The following is a 25,572-nucleotide window of genomic DNA, read 5'->3' as shown; positions in this document are numbered from 1 at the left end:
ACCAAGAAGGTTTCGTGTAACGCACGTTTCAAATTAATCCATTTTAATTTCATGCACCGCACTTACGTAACCCCAGTTGCTCTGCGCCGCATTGCGCCGGACAAATCGGATGCCTGTCCTCGGTGTGGTTCAGTAGGAGCCGGATTTCTCCATTTAGCTTGGGAGTGCCCGCTAGTCGGGGACTTCTGGAGGGTTGTGGTAGCCTACATCCGGAGAGTCACGGGATTGCGTCTTGACCTGTCCCCGACCCATTGCTTGTTAGCCCTAGTCCCCAAACCTAAGAAGAGGAACCTATCATATAAAAATGCTGCAGCTGCTCTTAGTGCTGGCTCGACGGCGGGTGGCTATAACCTGGATGGGACAAAGGGCGCCAGATATGACGTTATGGCTTCGGGATGTGGGGGAATGGACATTGGCTGAAGAAACGCACATGCAACATACGCGTAGGGATGAGCGGCTACAGGAGGACTTACTTGCATGGCGTATGATGTGTGCGGGGGGGTCGACTGCCAGCGACTCTGATGCTACTAGTGCTGCATTGTTCTCGTCCGAGGAATCGGAACCTGAGGAAGGGGCGGCGGGGGATGGGGAGGTTGAGTAGGGGCTGGGGTACTACTCTGATGAATACGCACATGTTCCTTATGTCAGTTTTTCTGTACTTGCACTGTATCCCGTGGATCTGATTCTTGCATCTCCTGTTTTATCTGCAACTGTTGAAGCCGTACTGGGGGTGTGAACTGCGTACACATGTTTTTTCTATACCTTGATGCCAATGTTGGGGGGGGAAAGTATTGTTTATTCTGCTGAAAAAATAAAGTTTTTTATTTCTTTCACCCTTAAAAAAAAAAAAAAGTGAACCAACTGCCCAACGGCAGTATCCCATAAAGCAAGAAGCTAAAAAACAAGTCAGGGAGATCTTAGATCAACTTGAGTACCAGGGGGTGATTGAAACATGCACCTCTCAAATGAACAATCCTTTGTTTCCTGTCTCAAAGCCAGACAATTCATATCGTCTAGTTTTGGACTACAGACATCTTAATACATGTTGTAAAACTTTTGCAGTACAAAACTCGCATAGTGCAGCCCTAATGAATAACATAGTTAGGAAAAAATATAAAACGACATTAGACATATCTAATGGTTTCTTTTGTCAAAACATTGCACCAGAAAGCAGATATTTGACCGCTTTCTCTGCATTTGGGTCGCAGAAAAAATTCTGACGACTCCCACAGGGGTTCAAGAACAGCCCAGGACTATTCTCAGCTAGAGTAACAGAGTTACTACAAATATATGATGATGAGGCATTATCTTACGTAGATGATATCTATCTCACAGACGACGACTTGGATACTCACTTGAAAAGAGTGAACACCATTATACTTGGGTTCGCAGCAGAGGGTTACAAATTCAACTTTAAAAAGTCTTGAATTGCCCATCTGACGGTACTATTTTTAGGGTACGAATTATCAAGTGAAGGGAAAAGCCTAGCGGACAACTTCTTAGAGAAGTGCGCTGTACTCCAAGCTCCAAAAACGCTGAAGAATTTACAATCCATATTAGGTTTTCTGAATTTCGGAAGAACTTACATTCTAAATTACGCAGAGAGGGTTAAACCTCTCTACGAACTAATTAAACCTGATTTTAAACAAATCAATTGGACTCAAAAACACACAGAAATTTTGAGATCACTGCAAACAGACATGTTAGCAAAAACAAAATTAGATACACATGATAACACGATCGATCTTGTAATCCGAGTCATCCCAGGAAGATGCGGATTCACGTACCTAACCTCTAATGAGGGAGAAAAGGTACCAATTTCAATTAAATCTCACTTGTACACACAAGCAGAAAAAACATTCAGTCCCACAGAAAGAACTGTGAAAGCAGTGCAAATCGCATTAGCAAATGAAAGAGAACTAGCACATGGCAAACGGATTAATATCCTTACAGCGGAATCCGCCTTCGAGGCGCTATTCAGCCCGGTAAACCTGCCTACAGTGTCACTGGATCCGAAATGGATACAGTGTGTAGATTCTCTAGGAGCAGAAGATGTGAAATACTATTTCGCCCAGCAATTCGAAGAACTGAATGATTTAGAATATGAAGAAGAATATCCTCTGCCAATCGAACTTCTGCCTCTCCCACAATATGCCTGTATAATCTATACAGATAGTTTTGTACAGCATTTCAATGTAGAGAGCAAATCCTACAATGCAGCATGTGCGATTATTAAAGGTCGTTGGCTGTGCGGTAAATTCAGACCGAAAGTAACAAAAACTGAATCTGTAAGAAACTGTTCGGTTCAGAGAACTGAAATCAGATCTTTAAAGATGGCGCTCGAAAATGCAGAACGTGAATTCCCGACACTTATAGTGTGCGATTCTCATTTTTGTGTCAACTCTTACAACAATAAACTGCAGAGTTGGATTGAAAACGATTACAAAGATGACACAGGTGCCACAATAAAGCATAAATTGCTCTGGGAACAGGTAGCTCTTTTAGACAAAGAACTACAAAAGACTCACGTGATTCACGCACAGAGTCTTCGACGTGATGGCGTTCACGTTGCAGGGAATTCATTGGCTAATACAGCCACAGCGGAAGCAACTAAACCGGCTTCCGTAGCCACAAAAAAGCGTACAGATAAATACATAGACGGGGAAACCATGCTGGCAGTAAAAACGACCGTAAAAGGCGACTGTGCAGCACTACCCGTGAACTATCCACTCAATTATGCATACGTAATCGATGCAAACTCCGTTCCTTTTGCTCGAATCCCTGGAGTGGGGGACAGAGTAATTCCAAACACGAACAGGAGAATATTTTTAATAGCAGACGCACATATGGGTTTGGGTCCTAGGCACAGAGAGATCAAGGAATCACTGACTGAATTACAATCAGTATACTGGTGGCCGGGAATGAGTGTAGAACACCAAATATATGCAAACAACTGTGAAAACTGCAGTAGGGATCGCAGTAGTGAACCATGCTACCGGCTACCAGTCAGAAAGAGCGTAACGCTGCCTACACCCCATCCTGCGTCCTATTAACAGTTAAGGCTAAAAGCACTTAAAAAATGAGGCTCCCAGCGCTCGGCTGACGCTAGAACGGTTATAAAAGATTTGCGAGTCTTTATCGGCACATACGCAATTACCACATTCCATTCTGACCAGGGTCCTGCTTTCAGCTCTCGAGCCTATAAGGAGGCCATGGCTAGCATGGGAATTGGGTTGCGGTATTCTTGTCCGTCGCACCCCGAAGGGAACAGTGTGGTAGAAAGAACAAACCGTGACATAAAGCAATCTATAACAGCGAAGGTATTAGGTTCAGGCGCTGGGTGGGTCAAACATTTAATAAGTGTCCAAACTAGTCTTAACAACATGCCAAGAAATTCTCTAAAAGGTTTCAGCCCATACGAACTATTGTTCGGAATTAGAATGCGTATTCAGGACCTCGATAGTCAGATGTCAGTGGTACAAGAAGAAACAACGCACTTTGATGTAAAGGATCGTTTGGCTGTTTTACAGGCACTGAATGAAACAAGAAAATCATTAAGCAACATAAAGTTAAAGCAACAGCCAGATACCACTGACGAGGCACCACCAGCAACAGCCCCAGCAAGGCCTGTCTGGATTCCAAAGATTGGGGATCTAGTCAGAGAAAAGATCGCGGTTAAGAAGGAATTTGGGCCTTCTTACAGAAAAGCAGTACCTGTCTTGGCAGTCACCGGAACAAGATCAGTTGTGCTACCGCCCCTTGCTGGTAAAAAGGAGAACAGAGTCGTGTCCATCGACCTGGTAAAACCACAAGCATGTGGCCTATAATCAACAGTAGGCCCAGTGGACTCCCAAGAAACAACAGAATACCCAAACTTGCAACAATCCAAGAGGTTCAAACTAAAAGACTAATCACATTCGATCAGCCTACAGTGCACAATGAAGGACTATGCAATAATGCCATGGAACTCGTGCCTCTTGAGACACAGATTGAAACAGTTCGTCAAGAAACAACACCAGTCTACAATGATGTGGCATCAGAAAATGCTACCGAAAGACAGATTGAAAGAACAATCCCATCAATTGACAGAACTGCCTCTGGTTATTTCATCAACTTCGACAACTTCTCTGAAGATCAAAACGACCCCGAAGTGATGCCAGAAACAAAAAAGACTTTTAAAGAAAAAGCAACGGAACTCTTTCATCAACTGAAGGAAATCTACCTTATTTCCCCTTGGCTAGAGTTCTGGTTCGGTCTAGGTGTATTTTTCCTCCTGCTTTGGCTCATCATGGTACTTTGCTTGGGAAAATTCATTGAAGGAAAATATATTACAATGGACACAGCAAGTCAGAACATCAACCTAGTCCTGAAACCACACAGATCATCCCACGTGAAGAAAAGAGAACTGTCAACAGTAAATGTCACAGCAATTCCAATACCTGGTGGGGTAGTATGGGAGAAAACAGACTATGAGATCTATGGTCCGGTCGAAATCCTGAAGTATCCTCATCAACTGAAGGTTTCCTTAAGTGACTTTGTAACGCCTAGTACATTCTCTGATGATTGGGACTTTAACAGTATTAATGACATGATGTCTGATTTAGTAATGTCAGCTAGATTCACAGATCATGATTATTTACAAGGTTCATCTAGTTATGAGCAGTTATTCTGTTACACCCACTATGGGGATCATTACTTGCATAAATCTGCACAGCCTAGAAATGTTTTTATGTATAATCAATGGATACATTGTGCTACACCACCTAAAAGCAGTTCTAAAGCATTTTTTGAGAAATTCAAATACTTCTCAGGGTTTAACACCAGTGATGCAGAAACGTTTTATTACAAACTGTTAGATAAAACAGGAATGAAAACAATGCTGACAAATTCTAAATTGATCTATTCAGAAGCATTTTATGACAAAATGATGACATTTGGTTTTGATTATTGGAAAAATAATATTGAAACGAAAACAATTTGGGGTACAAAAGATTGGCAGGTGCAAGGCATTGAAGCACTATTTAGAACCTGCATGATACCAGAACAAATGTTGTTTTTAAATGACACAATACACCAAACATCTTGTCTTGGCCTAGCTAAGATCAAAGACCTTAAAACACCGTCTATACCAAAGCCAATACCTGAGAATACAACCACAGATATTGAGTTAGACGTGTCACAAATTTTACATTTTAACAGAACACATCCTGATTGGAAAAAGTGGTTAATCTGGCCTACTGACACAAACAGCTGTCAAGATAGATTCCTGAATAAAACACAGGGGTTAAAAATGACCAGACTAGACCCGAGATATTCCCAGAGACAACATCCAGGGATAATAACAACATACAGTGTAGGGAAACTCTGCCTTGAATGGCTAACAACATCCACACTGGCTGAAATTAAGCAACACTTGTCTTTACTAAAAGATGGTGCTGATTTGCGCGATTTCATTCTTGGACCACGCAAACAGCGTCAAAAGCGTTTCATAGCGACCAGTATCTATGCTGCTTACAACGAGGCTTGGAAAGTCAAACAAATTGAAACAGCTGAAAAAATACGAGAAATTGATCGTATTAATTTGTAAAAATCACTTTCTGTTGTGGACAATGGGTTAATGACTCTGTCTTCCAGAATATATTCGTTGGACAATATTGTATCATCTGCCTTTGATGTGATAGACAGAGACTTGCTAATGTTACAACATGGCCAGTCTCAATTACGCTCTATTATAGAACTAGGCTGGACGCTGCAAAATCTTCGTTCAGGCTATGTGCCTTGGCGTTTAATCAACACAACGTCATTATTTTCCAGTTTTAACCTTACTGATAAACAGATCAGTTTGGCACAGAAAGGAGCAGACTATACAATCCTGAGCATCGAAAAACTTGAGAGATTACCATTGACAATGTCAGAGAGTCCTGTCATTGAATGGATAATACACGGAATTATCACAATTCCGATAACAACTTTCCGATTTAAAAAGTGCCTTGAGTACATACCTGCTGGCCAGTATGAACAATTGGGTAAAGGATATGTAAAATCAGAATGGAAATTACCATACACACATTCTTGCTACAGTGACAGCGACAAAAATGTATTTCTTAGTGGTGAGAACTGTAAACATTCACTAAGCGGTATACTTTTGTGTCAAGGTATTAATTTACACGGAGCATGTGATGGAAATTCTAACAACCTTTCATGCCACCAGCTAGTCACACCTGCAACTCAGATAGAGCCCTTCTTTATGCAACTCGCAAACGGGAGTTACATTCTTAGAACGGATCACAGATGTTGTGGCCTTGTGCCAGGGAAAAGTTATCTAGTAAGAGTAACATCCATGGTCAAATGCTGTATGCAAGCATTGTTCCCGAGTGGGCCTGCAGACACAGTGACTCCCATCTGGCCTCGTCTGAATCTCTATTCTATACGAATTGATACATTAAGCAAAATGAAATCTGTACTTTTACAGACAACAGTGCCTATAACGTCATCAAAAGAGACGTATGATCTTCTAGTTGCAAGGACAGCTACTGAAGTTCATGACCTTTCATCAACAAATTGCCCCGTGCATTTCGTAGAAATGTTGAGCCAACTCCTTAACATGTCTAGTGCAACAAGCATCCCAGGCATATTTAAGACAGTCTTTACGGGACTTCTAACACCCTTTCAAGCAATTTTGGGAATCATTCCTAATTTTGTACACTCTGTTTTTGGCGGCATACCATTATTTTTGGGACTTGTCGCAGGGATTTTATTTTTGACCCTCCTGCTTCGTTATGGCAAGCCTCGGCTCAGACATAGCTCCCATGGGAATGGAAGAGACAATCCTAGCAATGCGCTACCGGGACAGGATAACTAACGTCCTCGGATTGGCCAGGCTGAGAGATCTAAACATGACCTGGTTCCTTTCATTCAGACCGATATGGCAAAATTGCATTTTACCTGTGCTACGGTGTATGCTTTGCGGCGATGAATGCGTGTTGGACATCTGTCTTTCACTTCCATCAGCAGTACCAATGGACGTCGATACTTTGCTCAGTCCAATAACGGCTCACGCATTGTGTTGTCCCCAGCGGCAACCAATCCTGATGACGGCATTCGTGGAGACTCCTGTGCTACAACCAAGTGGTAACAGTGGAGCGAGTGACAAAAGCAACATCATCCAGGTACAACGTTCTGTGAGCATTGCTGCTCCCGACTATGATGACAGCAATCATTCTCACACCTGCCAAGTTACAGCGCTATCTAATTTGGTTGAACTATCACCTGAATTTGTAGACCAATTCTTTGAGAGCCTGTCTGATACGATGTTCTCACCCATACATAAACAATAACTTTGGAGAAGCTTTCCGACACACAGCGTTCCCATGAACTCTGAATTCGGCCTTCAGTTTTGATCAACAAAAACTGCTAAAAGCGTTGGAACTCTATTTCCCCGGTCAAGCAATAATTCTTTTGAATTGGACATTTTTAATATTCACCTTTTTTTTGGCACGAACAATTCTTTGCTTAACGTAAAAACTATTCTTAGAGAACAGAAGCTTCACACTTCTATTTCTAATCACATCTAGAGACAGAACAACATTACATCAGCCTCTAGCACATGTTATTACAATGCATTTTTTATGTGATGATTTATCTCGCCCTTCTTCTGTCAGAGATACTTCATGTGTAATTCTTTTTGCATAATCGTTCATTGATTTCATATGCAATAATTTTTTAATGATTTCTATGCTTCAAAAACGTACAGTACCTAAATTTCACGTATTACAATATACGCCTATTTCAAATGCATTTATGTATTTTGGGGTGGGCAATGTTACACATGCATCTAATTGCTCTAGTTTTAGTAATTTGATGGACATGAAAACGTGGAGTGGGTGTTGCGTGTTTATCTAGGTTCCTGATCGATACTGCGACCTTATGCCCCTATTCGGCTATAAATCCATTTATTCCCTATATTGGCATAACCGTTCAAGTGCGATTTTCAGAAAAGTCATCTCTGGCCTCACACGAACAGAGCCACATTCCAGCATAGTTCTCTGCCACTTCCTTTGCAACCAATTAGTGCAATGACAGAGCAGAAGTCACTATCTGATATTCCTAGATTAACACTCCGAGTTCTTCAACAAGATAAAAACTCAGCAAACCTGGAAATCCCCGCTTGCTGTGTTTTGATTAGTAATGGAACTCTAATGAGCAACTGATAACTATCACTTCCTAGTGACATCTTTAATTGACGTCTTATGTCCAGCAAACTTGCGTCAAACCCGGCACCTGTCAGGTATAAATATTACCAACGTTGCCTTAAGCAATGAGAGAAAAAAGAGCTGTCGTGCTGTTGTAAGCTGCTGTGCACCCTGTTGTGCATCCCATTGCTGCTGCAGGCAGTACGCTGCTGCTGTTGTCCCTTGGTGGTGAAGCTACTGATACCATTATCGCTGCTAAAGCGCGAACGATGGTGCAGTACGCTTAGGAGCTGAACAGCCGTCCCTCTGCGAAGAAGCCCAGCAGATTCCAGCTGCCGCGGACGCTGTCCCCCCTCCTCCTCCCGACGCGCTGAAGAAGAGCCTGCTGCCTTTCTCCTGCAGAGAAATCCAGCTCCAGCGTTTCCGGTCTGCCCTCGCGGGTGACTGGGATATTGAGTGCCCCCTGAAGGAAATACCAGACTTCCATCATTCTATTCAGAGGTATGGTGTTGACTAAACCCTTAGATGAGAATTCTTGAAGCAAACCTTGGCAAAACCAACTTAACTTAAAGCTACTTACTTACTCCCCTTCCACGTGTTAGGCTTAGGTCAGGCACACTGGGGTAGGCGTAGTTAGAAGCACCAGTTGAGTATTTTAGCCTAATGTATATATGACTGTATATATGTTTTATTACTTTTAAACCATTGTATGGCTAAGAAACCATATCAATGCTTTTACAGTTCTATTTCGCAATCCTTATCTTACTGTACGTACTTTTTATAATAACAAGTCTTGCAATTGTGGCAATACATTTCTCTTGTACGAGAAGAAAGACTGTTCAATAAATGTTAACCCTTTATTGACAAACGCCCGTCTCTCTATTCTCTACATCTCGTGAAAGTAAACTGCACTAAACTGACTGAGTGAAATACCTGTCTATTGTTTCACACGACCCTAGAGATTGACTCTTGATCTGAGGAGCAAAGTTGTCATGTTGCACGGTTGTTGGAAAGCTGAATCCCTTCTTGTCTGTGCCAGGGAAGCTGATCACTTCCCATGCAGAGAAGAAAGTTTCCAGTGACCTCTGAGCTAGTTGGTAACACACCCAATTAAGTTTAGCATAGTCAGTGGAGGCCTGGAATATCCGCAGTTCCACGTCGATACTACTGTTTATGTTATTCCAATGCGCAGGGCCTAGTGGGAAACTAGGAACTACACTACAAGCCAAAATGTTGATTGTACCTATTCACGGCCTTGCTGGTCATAGACCCCACACATTTTTTGAGAGAACTGCAAGGACTACTGTTGGAACTAATATGGGGGAAGGGTAGAAAATGAGTAGCCCTCCGTAAGGCACAATGCCCATTAGGGAAGGGCAGGCTGAGCACCCAGACTACTAATTATATTATGCAGCTGCCCAGCTGCAGTGGCCACTGCGCTGGCTAGGGACAGCCTCATTAACAGAAATAACCATCATCCAGCATGCACTGACTGGGGAATCAACAAATCATTCATTCAGGGATTTGTGAAGCGCACTACTCATCTGTGAGGGTCTCAAGGCGCTATGAGGTGGTGGTGGGGGGGGGTTCGAGCAGCTCCGTCTCAGCCGAAGTGCCAGGTCTTGAGGCTACTTCCTGAAAACTTGCAGAACGGGGGTTTGTCTGATGCTGAGTGGGAGTTCGTTCCAGGTCTTGGCTGCGATGTAGGAGAAGGCTCTTCCTACCGCTCTGGCTCTGCGGATGCGTGGGATTTTGGCCAGGGCAAGGTCGGCGGAGCCAAGGCTTCTCTTGGGTGGGTAGAAGAACACTTATTCATGTGGCTCTACCTCCCTCTGGGACTCACCAAATAAAGATGGCCCATACATGCTGGCATAAATATATATATGGATCAGCTCTTCTTTCCCATACTCGCCATCGACCCCGCTGTGGCCCCTGCCAAGTCTCCTCAGAGTCGCCCAATGAAATGATGTGACACTGTGGAAAGACGCTGGTATCACAATATACTTGGGCTGAGTCTACTCCACTTTCGAGGTGATCAGGAATACATATGGGATACCTCCAGGACAAATCCTCATGTATAATGCTATACAACGAGCAGCTACCTCACAATGGGGCCCGGTCTCTCCATACCACCAACCTTGGCCCCACTACACACCATACTATTCCACGGGGTGCACAGACGACCATCACAACTTTGTACATTGTTCTCCTCGCGCAGCACCATGACACATGCACAGGGACCAGAATATGTTGGGCAACAGACATACCGACCCGCATCACTGACAGAATGGGAGCTCGCCAGTCAGCACTTCAAAGAGGTGCCTTGAAATTCCAGATTCAGCTATACACAACTTAACTACCTGCACCAGACACATCTTACACCGAAACATATCAAACGTATGTTTCCATTGGTCACAGAAGGTTGCTCCCGTTGGGATTCTTGCACATTTAGATCCACAGCACGTTTGTTTGGGCTTGTTAGTTAGCAGGTAACATCCTGCATATATTCTTTTGTTTAAGTGTTACAAAACTCAATAAAGATATTGAATGGAAACTCTTGGGGGTACTATTGATCATCGTGTCTCTCCACTCCAAAATCTGGGGCATGAAAGCCCCCTTCTCGCCCACGGATCCTGCTCCCATGCGGCCATGCAGTAAGCCACGTTTGGAATACGGCAACACAAAGATGCGACATATGCTACCATGAGCCATTCCTACCTCTCTTGTTGTTCTGATCCACAAACACAAAATGGTGAAAGCCTCTTTCCTGCTTGCCTTAACTGGGGAGTGGGGGGGGGGCTATCTCCAGAACCCCAATGCTTGGGCATTCTGTTTCTGAGAAAGGGTGGAAGCATTGTCGGGACTTCAGTCATAAATGGCCACTTTATCTTTGTGTATTTCAAATACACAGCTTTTCTTACCATATCTTTTGAAAGATCTTTCTCTATCAGATGGCATTGGTGTGGCCATGCACTATAATGCCAAGCTACTTGGGCCAACGTTGGCACATATTTCAATATCAGTTGTTGCAGGGACTGAGTTCATCTTTGGGCCTCAGTGCTTAGAGATACATAATTACCAATGGCAACTCTTAGACTGCTGGGATTTGAGTGGGTAATGTTAAGCTCAGCCTTGTAGCCCTGTTGGAGTTAAGATGCCATTTCTATTTAGTTTGGGAATTGTCATCAACCAGAATCAACGAGTTCTGGTATAATTTGATGCAAAGAGATGTGTATGTTCGATGCATTGCTTACTAATAGCTCATATCGGTTAACTGGCGTGGTAAGATGTATCCAATCTTGTCAGGACTCTTTGAGGTCTTCTACAATGGACTTTGCCATTTAATTCATTCTACTGGGGTGTACGGTTGTCTGTTGCCCGACCCCGAGGAGATTGTTCTGCTGAGTGGCAGCAATGGCCAATTATAATGATTTGATGCAAATTTGTGCACCTGTGGTAAATTTAAGGCAGCCTATTCTGATTGGTTCTGAAATATGTGTTGATGGGGGAATATCAATGTGCCGCGGAAGTGCCAGCTAAATGGCTTTGATGCTCTGCTGGGTGGCTGAGGCTGGCAGATGGTCTTTCTAATACATACTGTTGGGGTAGAGTAAATTATAAATATATCCAAACAAAAATAAAAAGGTTGCATAGATATAGTCTTATTTTTTAGTTTGGTGATTGCCGACCACATGTCCTATTTTCACAGTGTTAGATGTGTGTGAGAAGGACTGCTAAGGTGTTGGGTAGGGAAAAGGTGTCCAAACTGCATTAACGCTCAGGTTTGTCAGGAAGGGTAGCCTGAGCCAAGAGGTCCAGCATCAACAGGAGTTGATCCCCTAAAGTTAAGTTCAATATCCACACTGTCCAACTGGGCAAATGAAGAAAATCATGGAGAAAAAACCCCAGAGATATTGATTATATGTCTTGGGTCATGATGACAAAAAATACTTTGTGATCTGAGTCATAATGACAAAAAATAACTCAGTCTATATACGTGAAGTATTTGTTTAAAACTTATTCAAACATTTAAGGTTGTTTTTAAGGTAACAGTAAGTGTGAGGGTAAGAGTTAGGGTCAGGTTAAGAATTAGATTAGGTTCGGTTTAGGGTAGATCTTGGAGTTAAAGCCGTTAGTGATTTCTAGCCGTTTGATATTCATGGTAATTCTTTACTATCTTTAATGGAAAGTCAAATGTGTTGTTCGTCGTGATGGATTCCTCCACTTGGGCTCCATAAGGTATGCTTCTGTCATGATTGCATAATTCATTTTCACAAAGATACTTCCACAGATCTCTGAAAACTTTTGCTGCTACGTCAAGAGCGCCCGTCAGTAGTGTGATGATCCTAACCTAACTTGTGAACATCACAGGATTGGCCTAAAGATAAAGGGTGAGATTTCACAGATCCACTGTGTACTCTAAAAAGCCTGTAGTGCTGGGTAGAGATAGACACGTCTCAATATATGTGCAGAAATTCTCATCCTGAAGCTAAACTCTTGTACCACTGAGTTAGCTACGGTAGCATTTACACTTAAAAGCACTACGAAGCTGCACAATCTGCAGTAGCAAGCGCTAGACAAGATACTTTGTGAACATAATGTCCAGAAATTATGAGTTCACATACATAGCGCAAAAAAAGTCATCACTTCTCTAAGAGTCAAGAAGCCGAGCTCTTTGCGTCCGCCAGTTAAATTAACTATGATGCTAAATAAGTACCAGCAGACACAGGGCCCGATTCACAAAACTAACTTAAGGCAAAATCCTAAACTTACTACCATTTTGGTATTCACAGAAGGCACTTACTCATTTCGGTATTCACAGAAGTTAGGACTCCTAACTTTAGAACTCGTAAATACCTCTGTGCATACCGAAAGTCTTATAAACAGGATTTTTCTCAGTTTAGGAGTAGTAAGGTTAGGACTCCTAACTTTAGGACTCCTAAATGCCTTCTGTGAATACCGAAAGTCTTAAAAATAGGATTTTTGTCAGTTTAGGAGTAGTAAGGTTAGGTCTCCTAATTTTAGGACTCCTAAATGCCTTCTGTAAATACCGAAAGTCTTAAAAACAGGATTTTTCTCAGTTTAGGAGTAGTAAGGTTAGGACTCCTAACTTTAGGACTCCTAAATGCCTTCTATGAATACCGAAAGTCTTAAAAATAGGATTTTTGTCAGTTAAGGAGTAGTAAAGTTAGGACTCCTAACTTTAGGACTCCTAAATGCCTTCTATGAATACCGAAAGTCTTAAAAATAGGATTTCTGTCAGTTTAGGAGTAGTAAAGTTAGGACTCCTAACTTTAGGACTCCTAAATGCCTTCTGTGAATACCAAAAGTCTTAAAAACAGGATTTTTCTCAGTTTAGGAGTCTTAAAGTTAGGAGTCCTAACTTTACTACTCCTAAACTGACAAAAATCCATGGGGCCTCAGCCAGGCAAGAAAAAATGGGTCCGCATACCCCCAGTAAGGTAGCAAAAGGCAGTCATAAATGTGGTGCAGCAGGACCCTCATACCCTTGGGCCCCAGTACTGCGGCACCTGCTATGCCTTTGAGCAAATGGTAACCTGAAATACAGTGTTTTCAGCAAAAGATTATTTGACAAAAACTGCGGTCTAAATAAGATTTTAAATTAAACCAGGATCTGTGCCATTGATAATTGTCGGTAAGCGATTTTGTATTCACTTACTCTTGCAAAAAAGCATGCATTTGTCATGAGTTTTGTTACACCTGCCAGAAAAACAGTCTTGCTTTTCCTTCCAACCCAACCTGCAAAATTAATGTTGGGTTAACAACATTTTGTACCAACTCCAAAAGGATCAGCTATAGCAGTTGAGGTGTGTCTTCCTAAATTGCAACTTTTACCGTATACCCCAGTTGTGATGCTGGAAGGTTCCAGAGCCCTGTTAGAATACCCCTGCTCACCACGTTGGGAGGCAGCTTGTGCCCTGGAAGGTACTTCACATTTTCATGTTCCGTGTTGATGATTTCTGTGAGTTTCCTCCCGTTCACCATCTCCTCAAACACCCACATCTTCACAGTTTTATCGAACTGGTCTAACTTGGCTGCATTCTCCCCAACGATCTTCGCAATCGCGGAACCCCTAGGGATCAAAAATACATTTTAAAACTTACTCCACGGTGGAAGAGGCAAAACAGCACCATATTGGTGGATTATGAGGAAGTCTTCAACGACAAATACCTTCCATTGACCCCATCAGAAACACACACCCTTCTGAGGGGGTGGGGACAGAAAGCACTTTCATGCCAAGAAGGCTGTGACTACAGGTGAAACGTCTCTTTTATAACCACCCCCCAAGTTAGCATTCTGGTTGTGAAAGACCTTTTGTGAGTAGTACCAAAAATTTACAGTGGGCTTAGAGCCCGCCCATTGCTTCTATTGGTTAAGTTATTTTGTCCCACTTATTTCTTTGCTTTCAATTAATGGTTTTCCTTCCTCTTTACCATCCTTTTAATTGGCTCACTTGTACCCTTTCTCTCCTCACATTTAGGCAATTACATTTTCTTTGTCCTTCTCACTTCATTAGAGTGTGCGTTTCTATCTCCCTCGGGGAAATGATTCTTCTCCCCTCAAACCTCCTCCCCCCATGCCCCGGATTAGTCCCTTCACTTTATCTCTCCTCCATGTAATGCTTACCCTTAGATACCTACTCCCCTTTGCTAACCGCATCTTTCTCCTTCGTTGCCCTCACAATCCTTAAAATTATTATAGTTTTTACTTTTTTAAAGGACACGGCAGCCAGTCCACTATGCTTTGAGGAATGTGCTTTTGAACAACAACAAAATTCGTTTTTTAGATTTGTATTTTCCACTCCAGCAGGTATGCAACTGCGTGGTGGCCCATGCTCACACATACATCATCAAGCATGCACGCACCCCCTGAATAATGTGGCCACATGAAATCATGACAGGTCTGCGCTTATGCACGCAGTTCTTTTGCTGATGCTGCACAACATCAGCAAAAATCATTGACAAAACCAATAGTTCTAACAAAAGCGAAACCTACTGGCTTTACTAATGCTTGTTCTTATTATTTTCGAGATGTCAGAGTTACTCTTGCGGAATTCTAATGTGATAATTCATAACTATGAATAACTTGACAACTCTGGACTCACTGATATAGCAATTACGCTCGTAAATCAGGTTTACAATTGCAAATCGCAGGCTGCTAGGCTTTCAGAAGAGGTGACCCACCAGCCATAATCCATTTATCATTTCCCCCTCACTACATAACTATATGCAAGGCCATTGGAATTATGCAATTGTGCAACCACGGCGATTTTGGCATAGTTATAGATTTGACGCATTTGACGCATAAATACATCATCTGCTGCATAATCTGCAAATACTAACAAAAAAGTTTATTTCTAACTCAAATGGTTAAAAAGTTACTAAAAATGCAGCAACGGGGTTTCCAGTGCGGTGGAATGCCCTTTTCGAAACTTGACTGGTCAGCGTTCTGTGCTTATTGCTATATTTGGGTGTTAAGCTGGTACTAATGAGGTGCAACCAATGCCAAGACAGTGTAACCAAGTTTAAAAATTATAAAATAATGAAGTAATATTATTATAAAATTGTTGCATTTGCTGCATAATTGTTATTGTCTTGCCACATAATTAGGGCTCCCAGTTTTATGGTATTTATTTTTTCTACATTTCCGTTTGTATTTATCCATATTTTTTTTGTGCAATTTTTTTCGGTATTTATCCACTTTTATTTTCTGTTTTCGGTATAAATGAAGCTGCAATGGGTATTTTACCACATTTATTTGACTGATAAATGCATTCACCTTTGAATGTCCAAAAGGTTTCCGCGGTATACAGTGTAATAGTCTTATCTGAAAACACATTGTAGAAAAGCATAAATAACTGTAGGTCTACACTTAATTAAGCTTAATTATGAAATCCATTGTCTTTTTAATCTCCCCTACCTCTCAATCTGTACACCTACTGACTGGCATTCATGATTGACAGTCAAAAAAAGCATCCAAAGAAGACCTATTTTCCGTATTTTTCTGTATTTAAAAATAAATACAGACAGGAAAATAAATAGTTTTCTGTCTGTATTTATCTGTAAAAATCAGTAAAAACGGAAAACTGGGAGCCCTACACATAATTTACTCAGCCCTGCCGCATTATTTGGCCCGCTCCTGCCACATAATTCCAGTGCCCTGACTATATGCCACAAATACAATTCTATAGTAGTAACTCACATGCAAGAGGTAGGCAGGCATCCTTACAATCTGTGGTTTGCCTTGTAAGTTTATGAACACACGTAAGCATGTGAGTTTGCGAGCATTCACAAACTCCTATCAGACTCTTTCCTATCGTGGAAAAATTTGGGGGCATATTAGCAAGAACCTCGTTAAAATTATTGCAGTTTTAGCAGCAGGACATCTAACCTGGGCTTCTATTGGAATTCTATAACGCATATTAGCAAGCCCATTATCGCCGTTTTAGCGGCACTTGCTAATATGGCCTTTGGAGTTTTTTTCCACAATAGCCTGGAGTAAATTCCATTCCATTGTGGGAAGTGAATAATCATGAACTTTATGGGGGAAAGGGGACAGTGTTTCTCGAACAAAAAATTTGTTTTTGCCCTGGAGAAATAGAAAAAGGAAAAAATTGTGCAGTTGTACCTGGGCCTGCCTTTTAACCGAGCAGGACTGTGCAATCTGTACACTTACCTATAGGCGGAATTAGTAGCCTTTAAATCAAGCACTGGCAAAGCCAACAGCAGACATTGGGTTTGCAATGATGTTTGCCGATGCTGTTCAGCATAAGCAACAAGAGGGAAGAAAAATGTTTTGCCAAAGCTATGCAGAATCACCAGTTTTTTAACTCATTGTTTTAAGATAGCGGATACCAATCTAGGAGGAGTACATTTTAGAAAGGTTCCTAAAAAGGGGGGTACCCAGCAGTAAATTGCAGCTTTCGAGCCCTACAAATAAAAAAATAATTTTCTTTAATGTTGATGGTGGACCAACAGAGGATAGGGTCCGGAAATGAGGAGAGAGGCAGGAGCAACAGGCAGTTGGGAGGCAGGCGAGCAAAGGAGGAGCTAGAGATGGAGGAGAAAAAACATTTAAAAAATGAAAATAAAAGCTGGGAGTGGTGGGGAAAGCAATAGACTAGACGGGGAGGAGGGACCAACACAGCTCACATGGGGGGGAGGAAACAGATGTTAGAGAAAGAAGCAGCACACAAGGGTGCAACCATCAACAATTTTGGGGAAACTCCCGCCTTCCATCTGCCCACAAATAAAGTCTGATAAGGTGAAAATACCTTCAAGGGATTTCGTTTGTACTAGTTAACCGCACAGAGGAGAGTGATTCTATTTGGTGACCCGTCACAATTTAGGTCAATGGTACAACAATGTAGCAATAAAAACTCAATTCATCTAGATAAGTCACAATATGTGATCAAACTAAAGAAGAAAAATAGTGCGGGTGTATATGAAAAAGTTTGTATTTAATACACTTTAGAAATGAAAAAGGGTACAGAATAAATAACAATGTTACAAGAAGCATATATCATAGGAATAAATCAAAACACTTCTTTGAAACAATTGTATACGCTTTTCTTCTTTGCTAAGATTGATCTAACAATTAGATAAGACAAATTGTGTGTCGACGTTTCAGTCTCTATTGGTGAATAGATTAGACCATCTTCAGGACAAAAAATAATTTCTGAAGACCCTTCAGTATTGTTTCAGGGGCGACCTTAATCTTGCCGGTCAGTATCGTTGATGCTTAATTCAATGGGCAACGAGGGCTGTGTAACTTTATTCAGTAGGTTCGGAAGGCTGAGTTCGAATGATCCTTACTGCAGGACGTATAGAAAAATTAGGTTCTTGCACAGTCACAGTGTTGGCAAATGGCCTGTTAAATCCGCTTTGTCTACTCCACACCTATTGGTTTAAGAAGGGGTACAAATCCGTGATTTAAATTGTATGTATTTGAACCACTTATCCTCTGATTATTTAAAGGAATTTGAGGCCACTCAATAAGCCTATCGACAAACTCCAAAGCACCTTTCTCGGTCACCACAATTCAAGTCCACGCATGGACTTGAATAGGTGTGGAGTAGACAAAGCGGATTTAACCGGTCATTTGCCAACACTGTGACTGAGCCAGAACATAATTTTTCTATACGCCCTGCAGTAAGGATCATTCGAACTCAGCCTTCCGAGCCTACTGAATAAAGTTACACAGCCCTCGTTGCCCATTGAATTAAGCATCAATGATACTGACCGGCAAGATTAAGGTCGCACCTGAAACAATACTGAAGAGTCTTCAGAAATTATTATTTGTCCTGAAGATGGTCTCATCGATTCACCAATAGAGACCGAAACGTCGATACACGCTTTGTCTTGTCTAATTGTTAGATCAATCTTAGCAAAGAAGAAAAGCGTATACAATTGTTTCAAAGAAGTGTTTTGATTTATTCTTATGATATATGCTTCTTGTAACATTGTTATTTATTCTGTACCCTTTTTAATTTCTAAAGTGTATTAAATACAAACTTTTTCATAGACACCTGCACTATTTTTCTTCTTTAGTTTGATCACATATTGTGACTTATCTAGATTAATTGAGTTTTTATTGTTACATTGTTGTACCATTGACCTAAATTGTGACGGGTCACCAAATAGAATCACTCGCCTCTGTGCTGTTAACTAGTAAAAACGAAATCCCTTGAAGGTATTTTCACCTTATCATATTCATTGCCCAAACCCTCAAGGGTATATTGGGTTGCTCGCTTTTTCGTTATCACAAATAAAGTCTAGCACATTTTTTTTGCATAGCTTTGATTTCCGCCAAGGGAATGGCTATGGTGCAACTGAAACAGATATACCAGTCTAGGTAAGCCTTCCACTTAGCTAATATTAAGGCAAACTACCCAGTATATGTAGAGGGCTTTCAGTCTCACAAGATTGTCAAACATCCTCAAATATTTAGACCTAAAGTAAAGAAAACTACCTAATGGAGTTTTTTGCCCAACAGGAGGGGAATACTGATTTCAAATGCTCTGTCTCAGCTGTAAGCAAGACTCTCATGGTCTGCTAACTGATTTTAAAACTAGATACTCTCTCAGACTGGTCAAGTTCTTTAATTATTTGAAGGAGTGAGGCTTGATGGATCCTTAAAGAGAGCTAAATATCATCTGCTCGCAGATAAATCTTATTATTTTTGCTTGCAAACAGCGCTCCCATTATCTCTGGATTCTGTAGTTTTTTTCATCAGGACCAGTAGCTCCATGATCAGGGCAAATGGCAATGGGATAGTGGGCAACCCTGCGTAGTGCCTCTAAGCAAAGAGAAGGCAGCAGATGTGAGTGCATTCATTGTAAGTGAATTTATCCTAATTGCACTCTTCCGGGTTTAGTAGCTTCTCGGAATCCTAATGATTTTCCCCGTCCAGCGACAACACATGGATCAAGAGATTCTTTCTGTCCACTTTTTCACCCAAGTGTGCAATCCTTCTAGTGTTGTAACATCTTTCATGGTGTTTAACAAAACCCACTTGATCAGGATCATTCAGTATGGAAGGCGTATTTCTAATAGGTTTGCCAAGATCTTTGTGAAGCTCTTGGCATCCATGTTGAGTAATTTTATTGGCCTATAAGAGGAGCACTCGTCCAGTTTTTTTCCTGGTTTGTATGTCCACCTTGCGCACGGTGGGGGCATTGCCTGATGATTGGTTTGAGGAATTGAAGAGGGCCGCTAATGTTTTTTCTAATTTGAGCTGAAAAAGTTTATAAAATAAAACTGAAAAACCATCTGGACCCTGTGTTTTGTTAGAGTGCAATGACTTAACCATTTCATCGATTTATAACACCTCCATGGGTCTCTATTACACATCAAAGGAAGACTGGATGTCACCTGTGACTTCTAGCATAGTGAGGCAGAGCTGGTTAAATACTTTTTGCAAGAGTGTGTTCAAAGTTAACTGAGTTCTGACAGACGTACTTTAATTCAGGTCTTCTTTTGTTAGCGCATTTAGTTGCTTTGCAGCAATTGTTTTATAGTGTGGTGTCTCATTATTTCCTCTGGGTTAAAAAAGCATGTGATGTTGCCCACTCTGAACTTTTTGGATGGCTGTGACATAAATCTAGCACTTAATTACACCATTTACCTTAGAAGCGGGCATATCTTGTACCTGAGCCAGAGTGTCTTGTTGTCTCGCCAGATATAAGTTTCAGAGCCAAGGTCTGTCATAAAGTCTCTCTCTTCCTCCATCCACCTGTGTTCATACTGTGTGATGACTGGTGGACACCAGGCAGAATAACAGATCATTGGCCAGACAATGTGCATTCCAGGCCCCGATATAAGCACTAAGCACGCCATTCAAGGGAGTCCCGTTCTGCTTCTAATTCTAATTCATTGAGTTTCAGGATGGGTAGCAAGCTGAAAGGAAGGTGGGGAGGGGGCTTTTTTGTCTGTTCCACAATCTGCAGCGATGGGTGTGGTGAGTGCAATTCAGTCACTTCGTGCAACTTAGGGTTCTCAGGTGTTCCATGTCTTTGCTCTTTTTCACACTTCCAGCCCGTAATCAATTGACTCCTCAAATTGGTAACTGGGGTGGGAAATTTGCTCCATCCCGTTTAGCCTACTCAAGTTGTCATATTCCCTGTCAGAGGATCTCCTACTTTCAAAACCATGGCTTCAATGATGGGTTTCACAGCCTGTGCAGCAAAGCTGGACTCAGTGTCTAGGAGGTGGTGTCATTTTTGTGGTCTGGCCTGACAGCACAGCTGTCACCAGACAATTACGTGAGAACCACTAGAGAGGTGCTTTGACTCCGACCACATGTTGGGAGGCAGGAGTACATGTTTTGATTTAGTAGACGTTGTGTGCTTCCACTAAAAAAGCTCTTGCCCTCCACCAGCTGTGATAACTTTATTTATCCCATTGGCTGAGCTTGAACTTTTAGAAGCCCAGACATGACATGGTACTGCTGTAAAGGTGTATAAGCTAACTAGATAATTTATGGTGTTTGTCTTCCTCTGGCAGCTGCACAGATGGGATGAGGGAGCCATTAACCTACATGGATTTTTAGGTCTGGCTTGACAGTGCAACTGTCAATTGACGTTTCAACATACACCAATATTACTCTACAGTTCCTTGCTTCAATACAAACACATATCCTTTTACTTGTAATACTTCATATTGCCATACAACATTCCTTTAAACCAGACCTATTACCATTGCCAATGCTTGTGTGAATTAGGGTGTGCAAACCTTTCCCCGCAGTAATGTGTGAGGCGCTAAGCGAACCTCAGATGAGCCAGACAGAGGTCTAGACAGAATGCAGGGCCAGGGGAAGTACTGAGCACCGCCATCTTAACCTGGCATTCAATCTTGAGGGTTTTTTTGTTACAAAGGATCCTGGAAACCCTCGATTTAAAATAATAGTTTATTTTATATAGGAGTCCAGACCAATCAGAGGAATCATTTTCCTAATTCATTGTGTCTCTCCTAGTTCTAGAATTAACGCGAGGCGGGTGGCAGCTTCACAGTCCCCTGCATATCGCCCATGTACAGTCTAAGATTCTTCTTCTTGTCTCCTGCGCAGAAAGTTCCAGTTAGGCTTAAGCACTGGAAGTGACATATGACCCGAAGACTTAGATGTGCTAGGGTTTACATGGGTACTTGCGTGATTGTGCGTAATTTTGCTTGTGGGCCTTTTTTAATGGTAGGTCAGCATTTTGCTTGTGGGACTTTTTTAATGGTAGGTCAGCGTAATGCTTTGCTGCAGTGTTTAATTTGTAAAAGAATGAGTGCCGGTGCCCAAAGCCATGCTCTGGTGGTGTTACATGTGTTATAAAAATATCGGCACACCGAATGCCAAGGCTGCGGAAATTTGAATTCATCTCAAGCGTCTTCAGTCCATTTCCAGACACTAATGCCCCTTTATCTCCCTTGCTGGTTCCCGATTTCTTCCTTTGTGCTGGTTTGCCGGCCTCTCTTCCTTCATCTTTGCCCTTTATGTGCTTTCCTCTCTCTTGCTCTCGAAAATACCTGGCGAGGCAAAATGAGTGCCGGAGAGCCCCGCTGACAATCGGGGGGCTCAAATTAAGCACTGGTGTTGCTGCGCCGCATAAAACTTTAGCCTGAATGTTTCGCATGGCCTGCCGGGATCTGGCACGGGTCGGCGCGAGGGGGGTCCAGTCTCTTACAGCAGACGGCAGCAGGGCGCGTGGCAGCCAGCTGGATCCCCACTGACTCAGAGGCACGTGCCACGTGCCATAACACGCCATCCACCCTGCTGAAAGGTACTGTGACTTCTATTGTTTCCAGCACTTCACAGCATTACCTTTGTCAGTCGAAGCGCATTTGTTTTTTTGGAGTGATATCTGAATAAAGAAGCTTCCCGCGCTGCAGCTGTGCGCTTTTCAGGACAGGTCGGAAGAAGGTACAAAAAAAATGTATGCATACATACATCGCAAGTGATTCATATGTTTGCCTCCCACAGTAAAAGTGTCATTAGTAAGCTGATTACTCAAAGAAAACATATGTAATGGTTGTATTAAGAAGCCAATTAAAGGACACCAGAAGAGGTGTAGGATAGGTAATGTGCAAGCATTCACCCCTTCTTTCTGTGCGTACACTTATAAGCCCTTTGGTGATGGCGACTAAGGCACAAGATGGAGAAAACAATCCCCGGAAAGCCAATAGGCCGGAGTTTAATGTGGTAATGCATGCAGCATCAGCACATTTTGGCGAGGCACACGAGAGGGGGCCAATAGGATTGGAGAGAGTGCAAGTCTTTTAAAGTAGTTCATAATCCAGTTCAATGCAAGCATTTGAGTGGGGGCAGAAGGATTTAATCTATCAACCAATAGCATTAGGTGAAAGATGAATGGTCCATTGGACTGAGCTATGACTTGAGGGGCAATGACTTAAGCAGTGGCTGGAAGAAGTTGATCAAATATAGTCTATGGGTTAAAGGGGCGGATCCAAATCCCGATCTATGTATAGTGCAACCAATAAGGGCCTGATTACGAGTCCGGTGCGTCGGTGGCAGTCTTTCGATCGCCCTATTACAACTAGGGCAGTCGGACCGCCATTGCACCGCCGCAACAGCCAGGGATCAGAGATCCCTGGCAGTGGCACAGCGATCTTGAGGCCACAAGATGCTTGGCAGGACTGTCACGATCCTGTCAAGAATATTACGAGTTTCCTCTCTGCCACGGGTTTAATGGCGATTCCTCTTCCCCGAAAACCGTGGCAGAGAGGAAACAAAGTGGGCCCTACAGGGCCTCCTGTTGCCTCAGGGCCATGGGGTGCATGTAGGGGATCACATTTTGTGTCCCCTTGTGTGCATGAACCCCTGTACCTAAACAACATGGACTGCACTAGTCTATGCCATGCAGGTACTGTCTTTGACGTTCCCATTGCGCTGCCTATTTCATGGCACTGCTGTTGGAATGCCACAGAACTGCCCACCAGTGACTTAAAAAGTCATAATATGGCATAACATAGGTTTAGTGGTGCGGCGGCCCCATGTATGTTTGATAGCTGCACAGTCAAAACACAGACATAAAACATAGCCCCATGAATGTTATCCATGGAAATGTTTGATGTTGTATGGCCACTAATGCTCAAATCCCCTGAAAATAAATAAATAAATGCAAAGCAGAAGAGCACCGAGCCAGATTGCTTTCCTGAAAACGAAGATCAGAAATATCACTTTGTGACTATTAAATCTCTGTCTACATTTTGGTTAATTGGCAAATTTGGACTTTGGTTTCACAAATATTTGTGAGACAACATCGACCTGGAGAATTTTTAAGCAGCAGAACATACGCCCGTAATTCTTTGTGGCGTCATCTCCTATTTTTGCTGCTTTTGCTTTACATTTCTGAATACAGCCTATTGTGTGAACCTTAACCATAAAAATGATTAATACTTTTCTCAAACTGTTGAGAGTAACTTTAGCTTCCTGAGAGTTCATAATGTAAATGTTACTTGTTGTTGGAACAGCACCAATGAGACAGCATAGTGTTCTTGTCCAGGCTAACAAAGAGGCCCTTACCAAAGATAACTTTGGGTCGTGGTGGGAATCCAAGTTGCCCTTGAGTGAACCCTGAAGTTTTTGCTTTTTTGGTACCTACATTGCCTTCCTTTGAGGACAGAGGCCTCGTGTGTTTCCGATAAGAGCCCTAAACTCCCCAAACCACACGGATCAGGATGCGAGGATGAGGCCAAATGGCTCTAGACCTATACAGTTGTGATTTAGAACATGATTCTTTAAGGTTAAAAAAGGACCTTCTTAAGGGGAATATGCTTTCCCTACTGTTTCACCAACTGGAGTGGGAATAGTAAATTTTACCTCTTCTGAGCCCAATGCTTTCCCTACAGTTGCACAGACTGGAGTGGGAACAGTAAATGTAACCCCTCTTGAGTCCAACGCTTTCCCTTCTGTTGTAGAGACTGGAGTGGGACTAGTTACCCTTGCTTGAGTCCAACTCTTTCCCTACTGTTGCACTAACTGGAGTGTGAATAGTACATTTTACCCCTCCTGAGTTTAACACTTTCTCTACTGTTGTAGAAATTGGAGTGGGAATAGTATATTTGTTATTTATATTGTTTAATTTTTAATTAATATTGTTTAAACGTATATTATCATTATGTGTGTGTATTTACATTTATATTTATATACATTTATATAATTTATAACATATTTTTATATATTTACTTTTTATGTACAATTAAAATGGAAACATTTTAAATTTGTTGCTGTTTATTTGCTGTGCTTTGTAATTTTTTGTATGTATGTAAATATATATATATATATATATATATATATATATATATATATATATATATTCACTGAAAAAAACATAGGTTTAACACCAGTTATAGTTAGCTGGACATTTTACTCATACAAAACCATTGAAATTCCCCCGTTATAGTTAGTTGGACTCACTATAACTTGCGCGCCCGCAATCCACTGCTGATGATGTCACATATTACATCATTCATGACATGGTCAGTGACATCACTGATGGCATCACTGATGACATCTCAAATTACATCACTGATGACATCACTGATGACATCATCCAGTGGATGTGTGTTTCTGTAAAGTTAAAATATGTTTTACATATTGAAGAATGAGTGTATGTATGAGTGTGTGGATGAAGGATTTAGTAGGTGCGTGACTGACTGTATTAGTGAGTGATTAAATGTGTCTTACTGAATGCATAGGTTAGTGACTAAACTGTCTGAATGTGTGCATCATTATGTCTGTTGTTGTGTAAGCTGCTGCATGTGTTGATTAGTAGCTATATGAGTGGCAATATGGGTTATTGATTAGTTGCCCAAGTATTTGTATATGACGGTGAGTGTGTGTGGGGGTGGCT

At 41.9% G+C, this 25,572-nt stretch overlaps 1 protein-coding gene across 2 annotated transcripts in view; it reads right to left on the bottom strand.

Moving 5' to 3' along the window:
• GPD1 (glycerol-3-phosphate dehydrogenase 1) overlaps positions 1-25,572 on the bottom strand; it is a 109,024-nt gene that overhangs the window by 30,791 nt on the left and 52,661 nt on the right. For both annotated transcript variants that reach the window (XR_015309179.1, XM_086959362.1), the window contains exon 2: positions 14,109-14,286. Coding sequence is in view for 1 of the 2 variants with exons in the window: in XM_086959362.1 (XP_086815488.1) it covers positions 14,109-14,286 (178 nt within the window). In the remaining variant the exon portion in view is untranslated. The remainder of the gene's footprint in view (positions 1-14,108; positions 14,287-25,572) is intronic.

Source organism: Lissotriton vulgaris, chromosome 1_1 (genome assembly GCF_964263255.1).
Source record: "Lissotriton vulgaris chromosome 1_1, aLisVul1.2, whole genome shotgun sequence".
In the NCBI taxonomy this organism is placed as follows: Eukaryota; Metazoa; Chordata; class Amphibia; order Caudata; family Salamandridae; genus Lissotriton; species Lissotriton vulgaris.
Note: the sequence above shows the minus strand (reverse complement) of the source record. Positions and strands in the feature narration are given on the sequence as shown.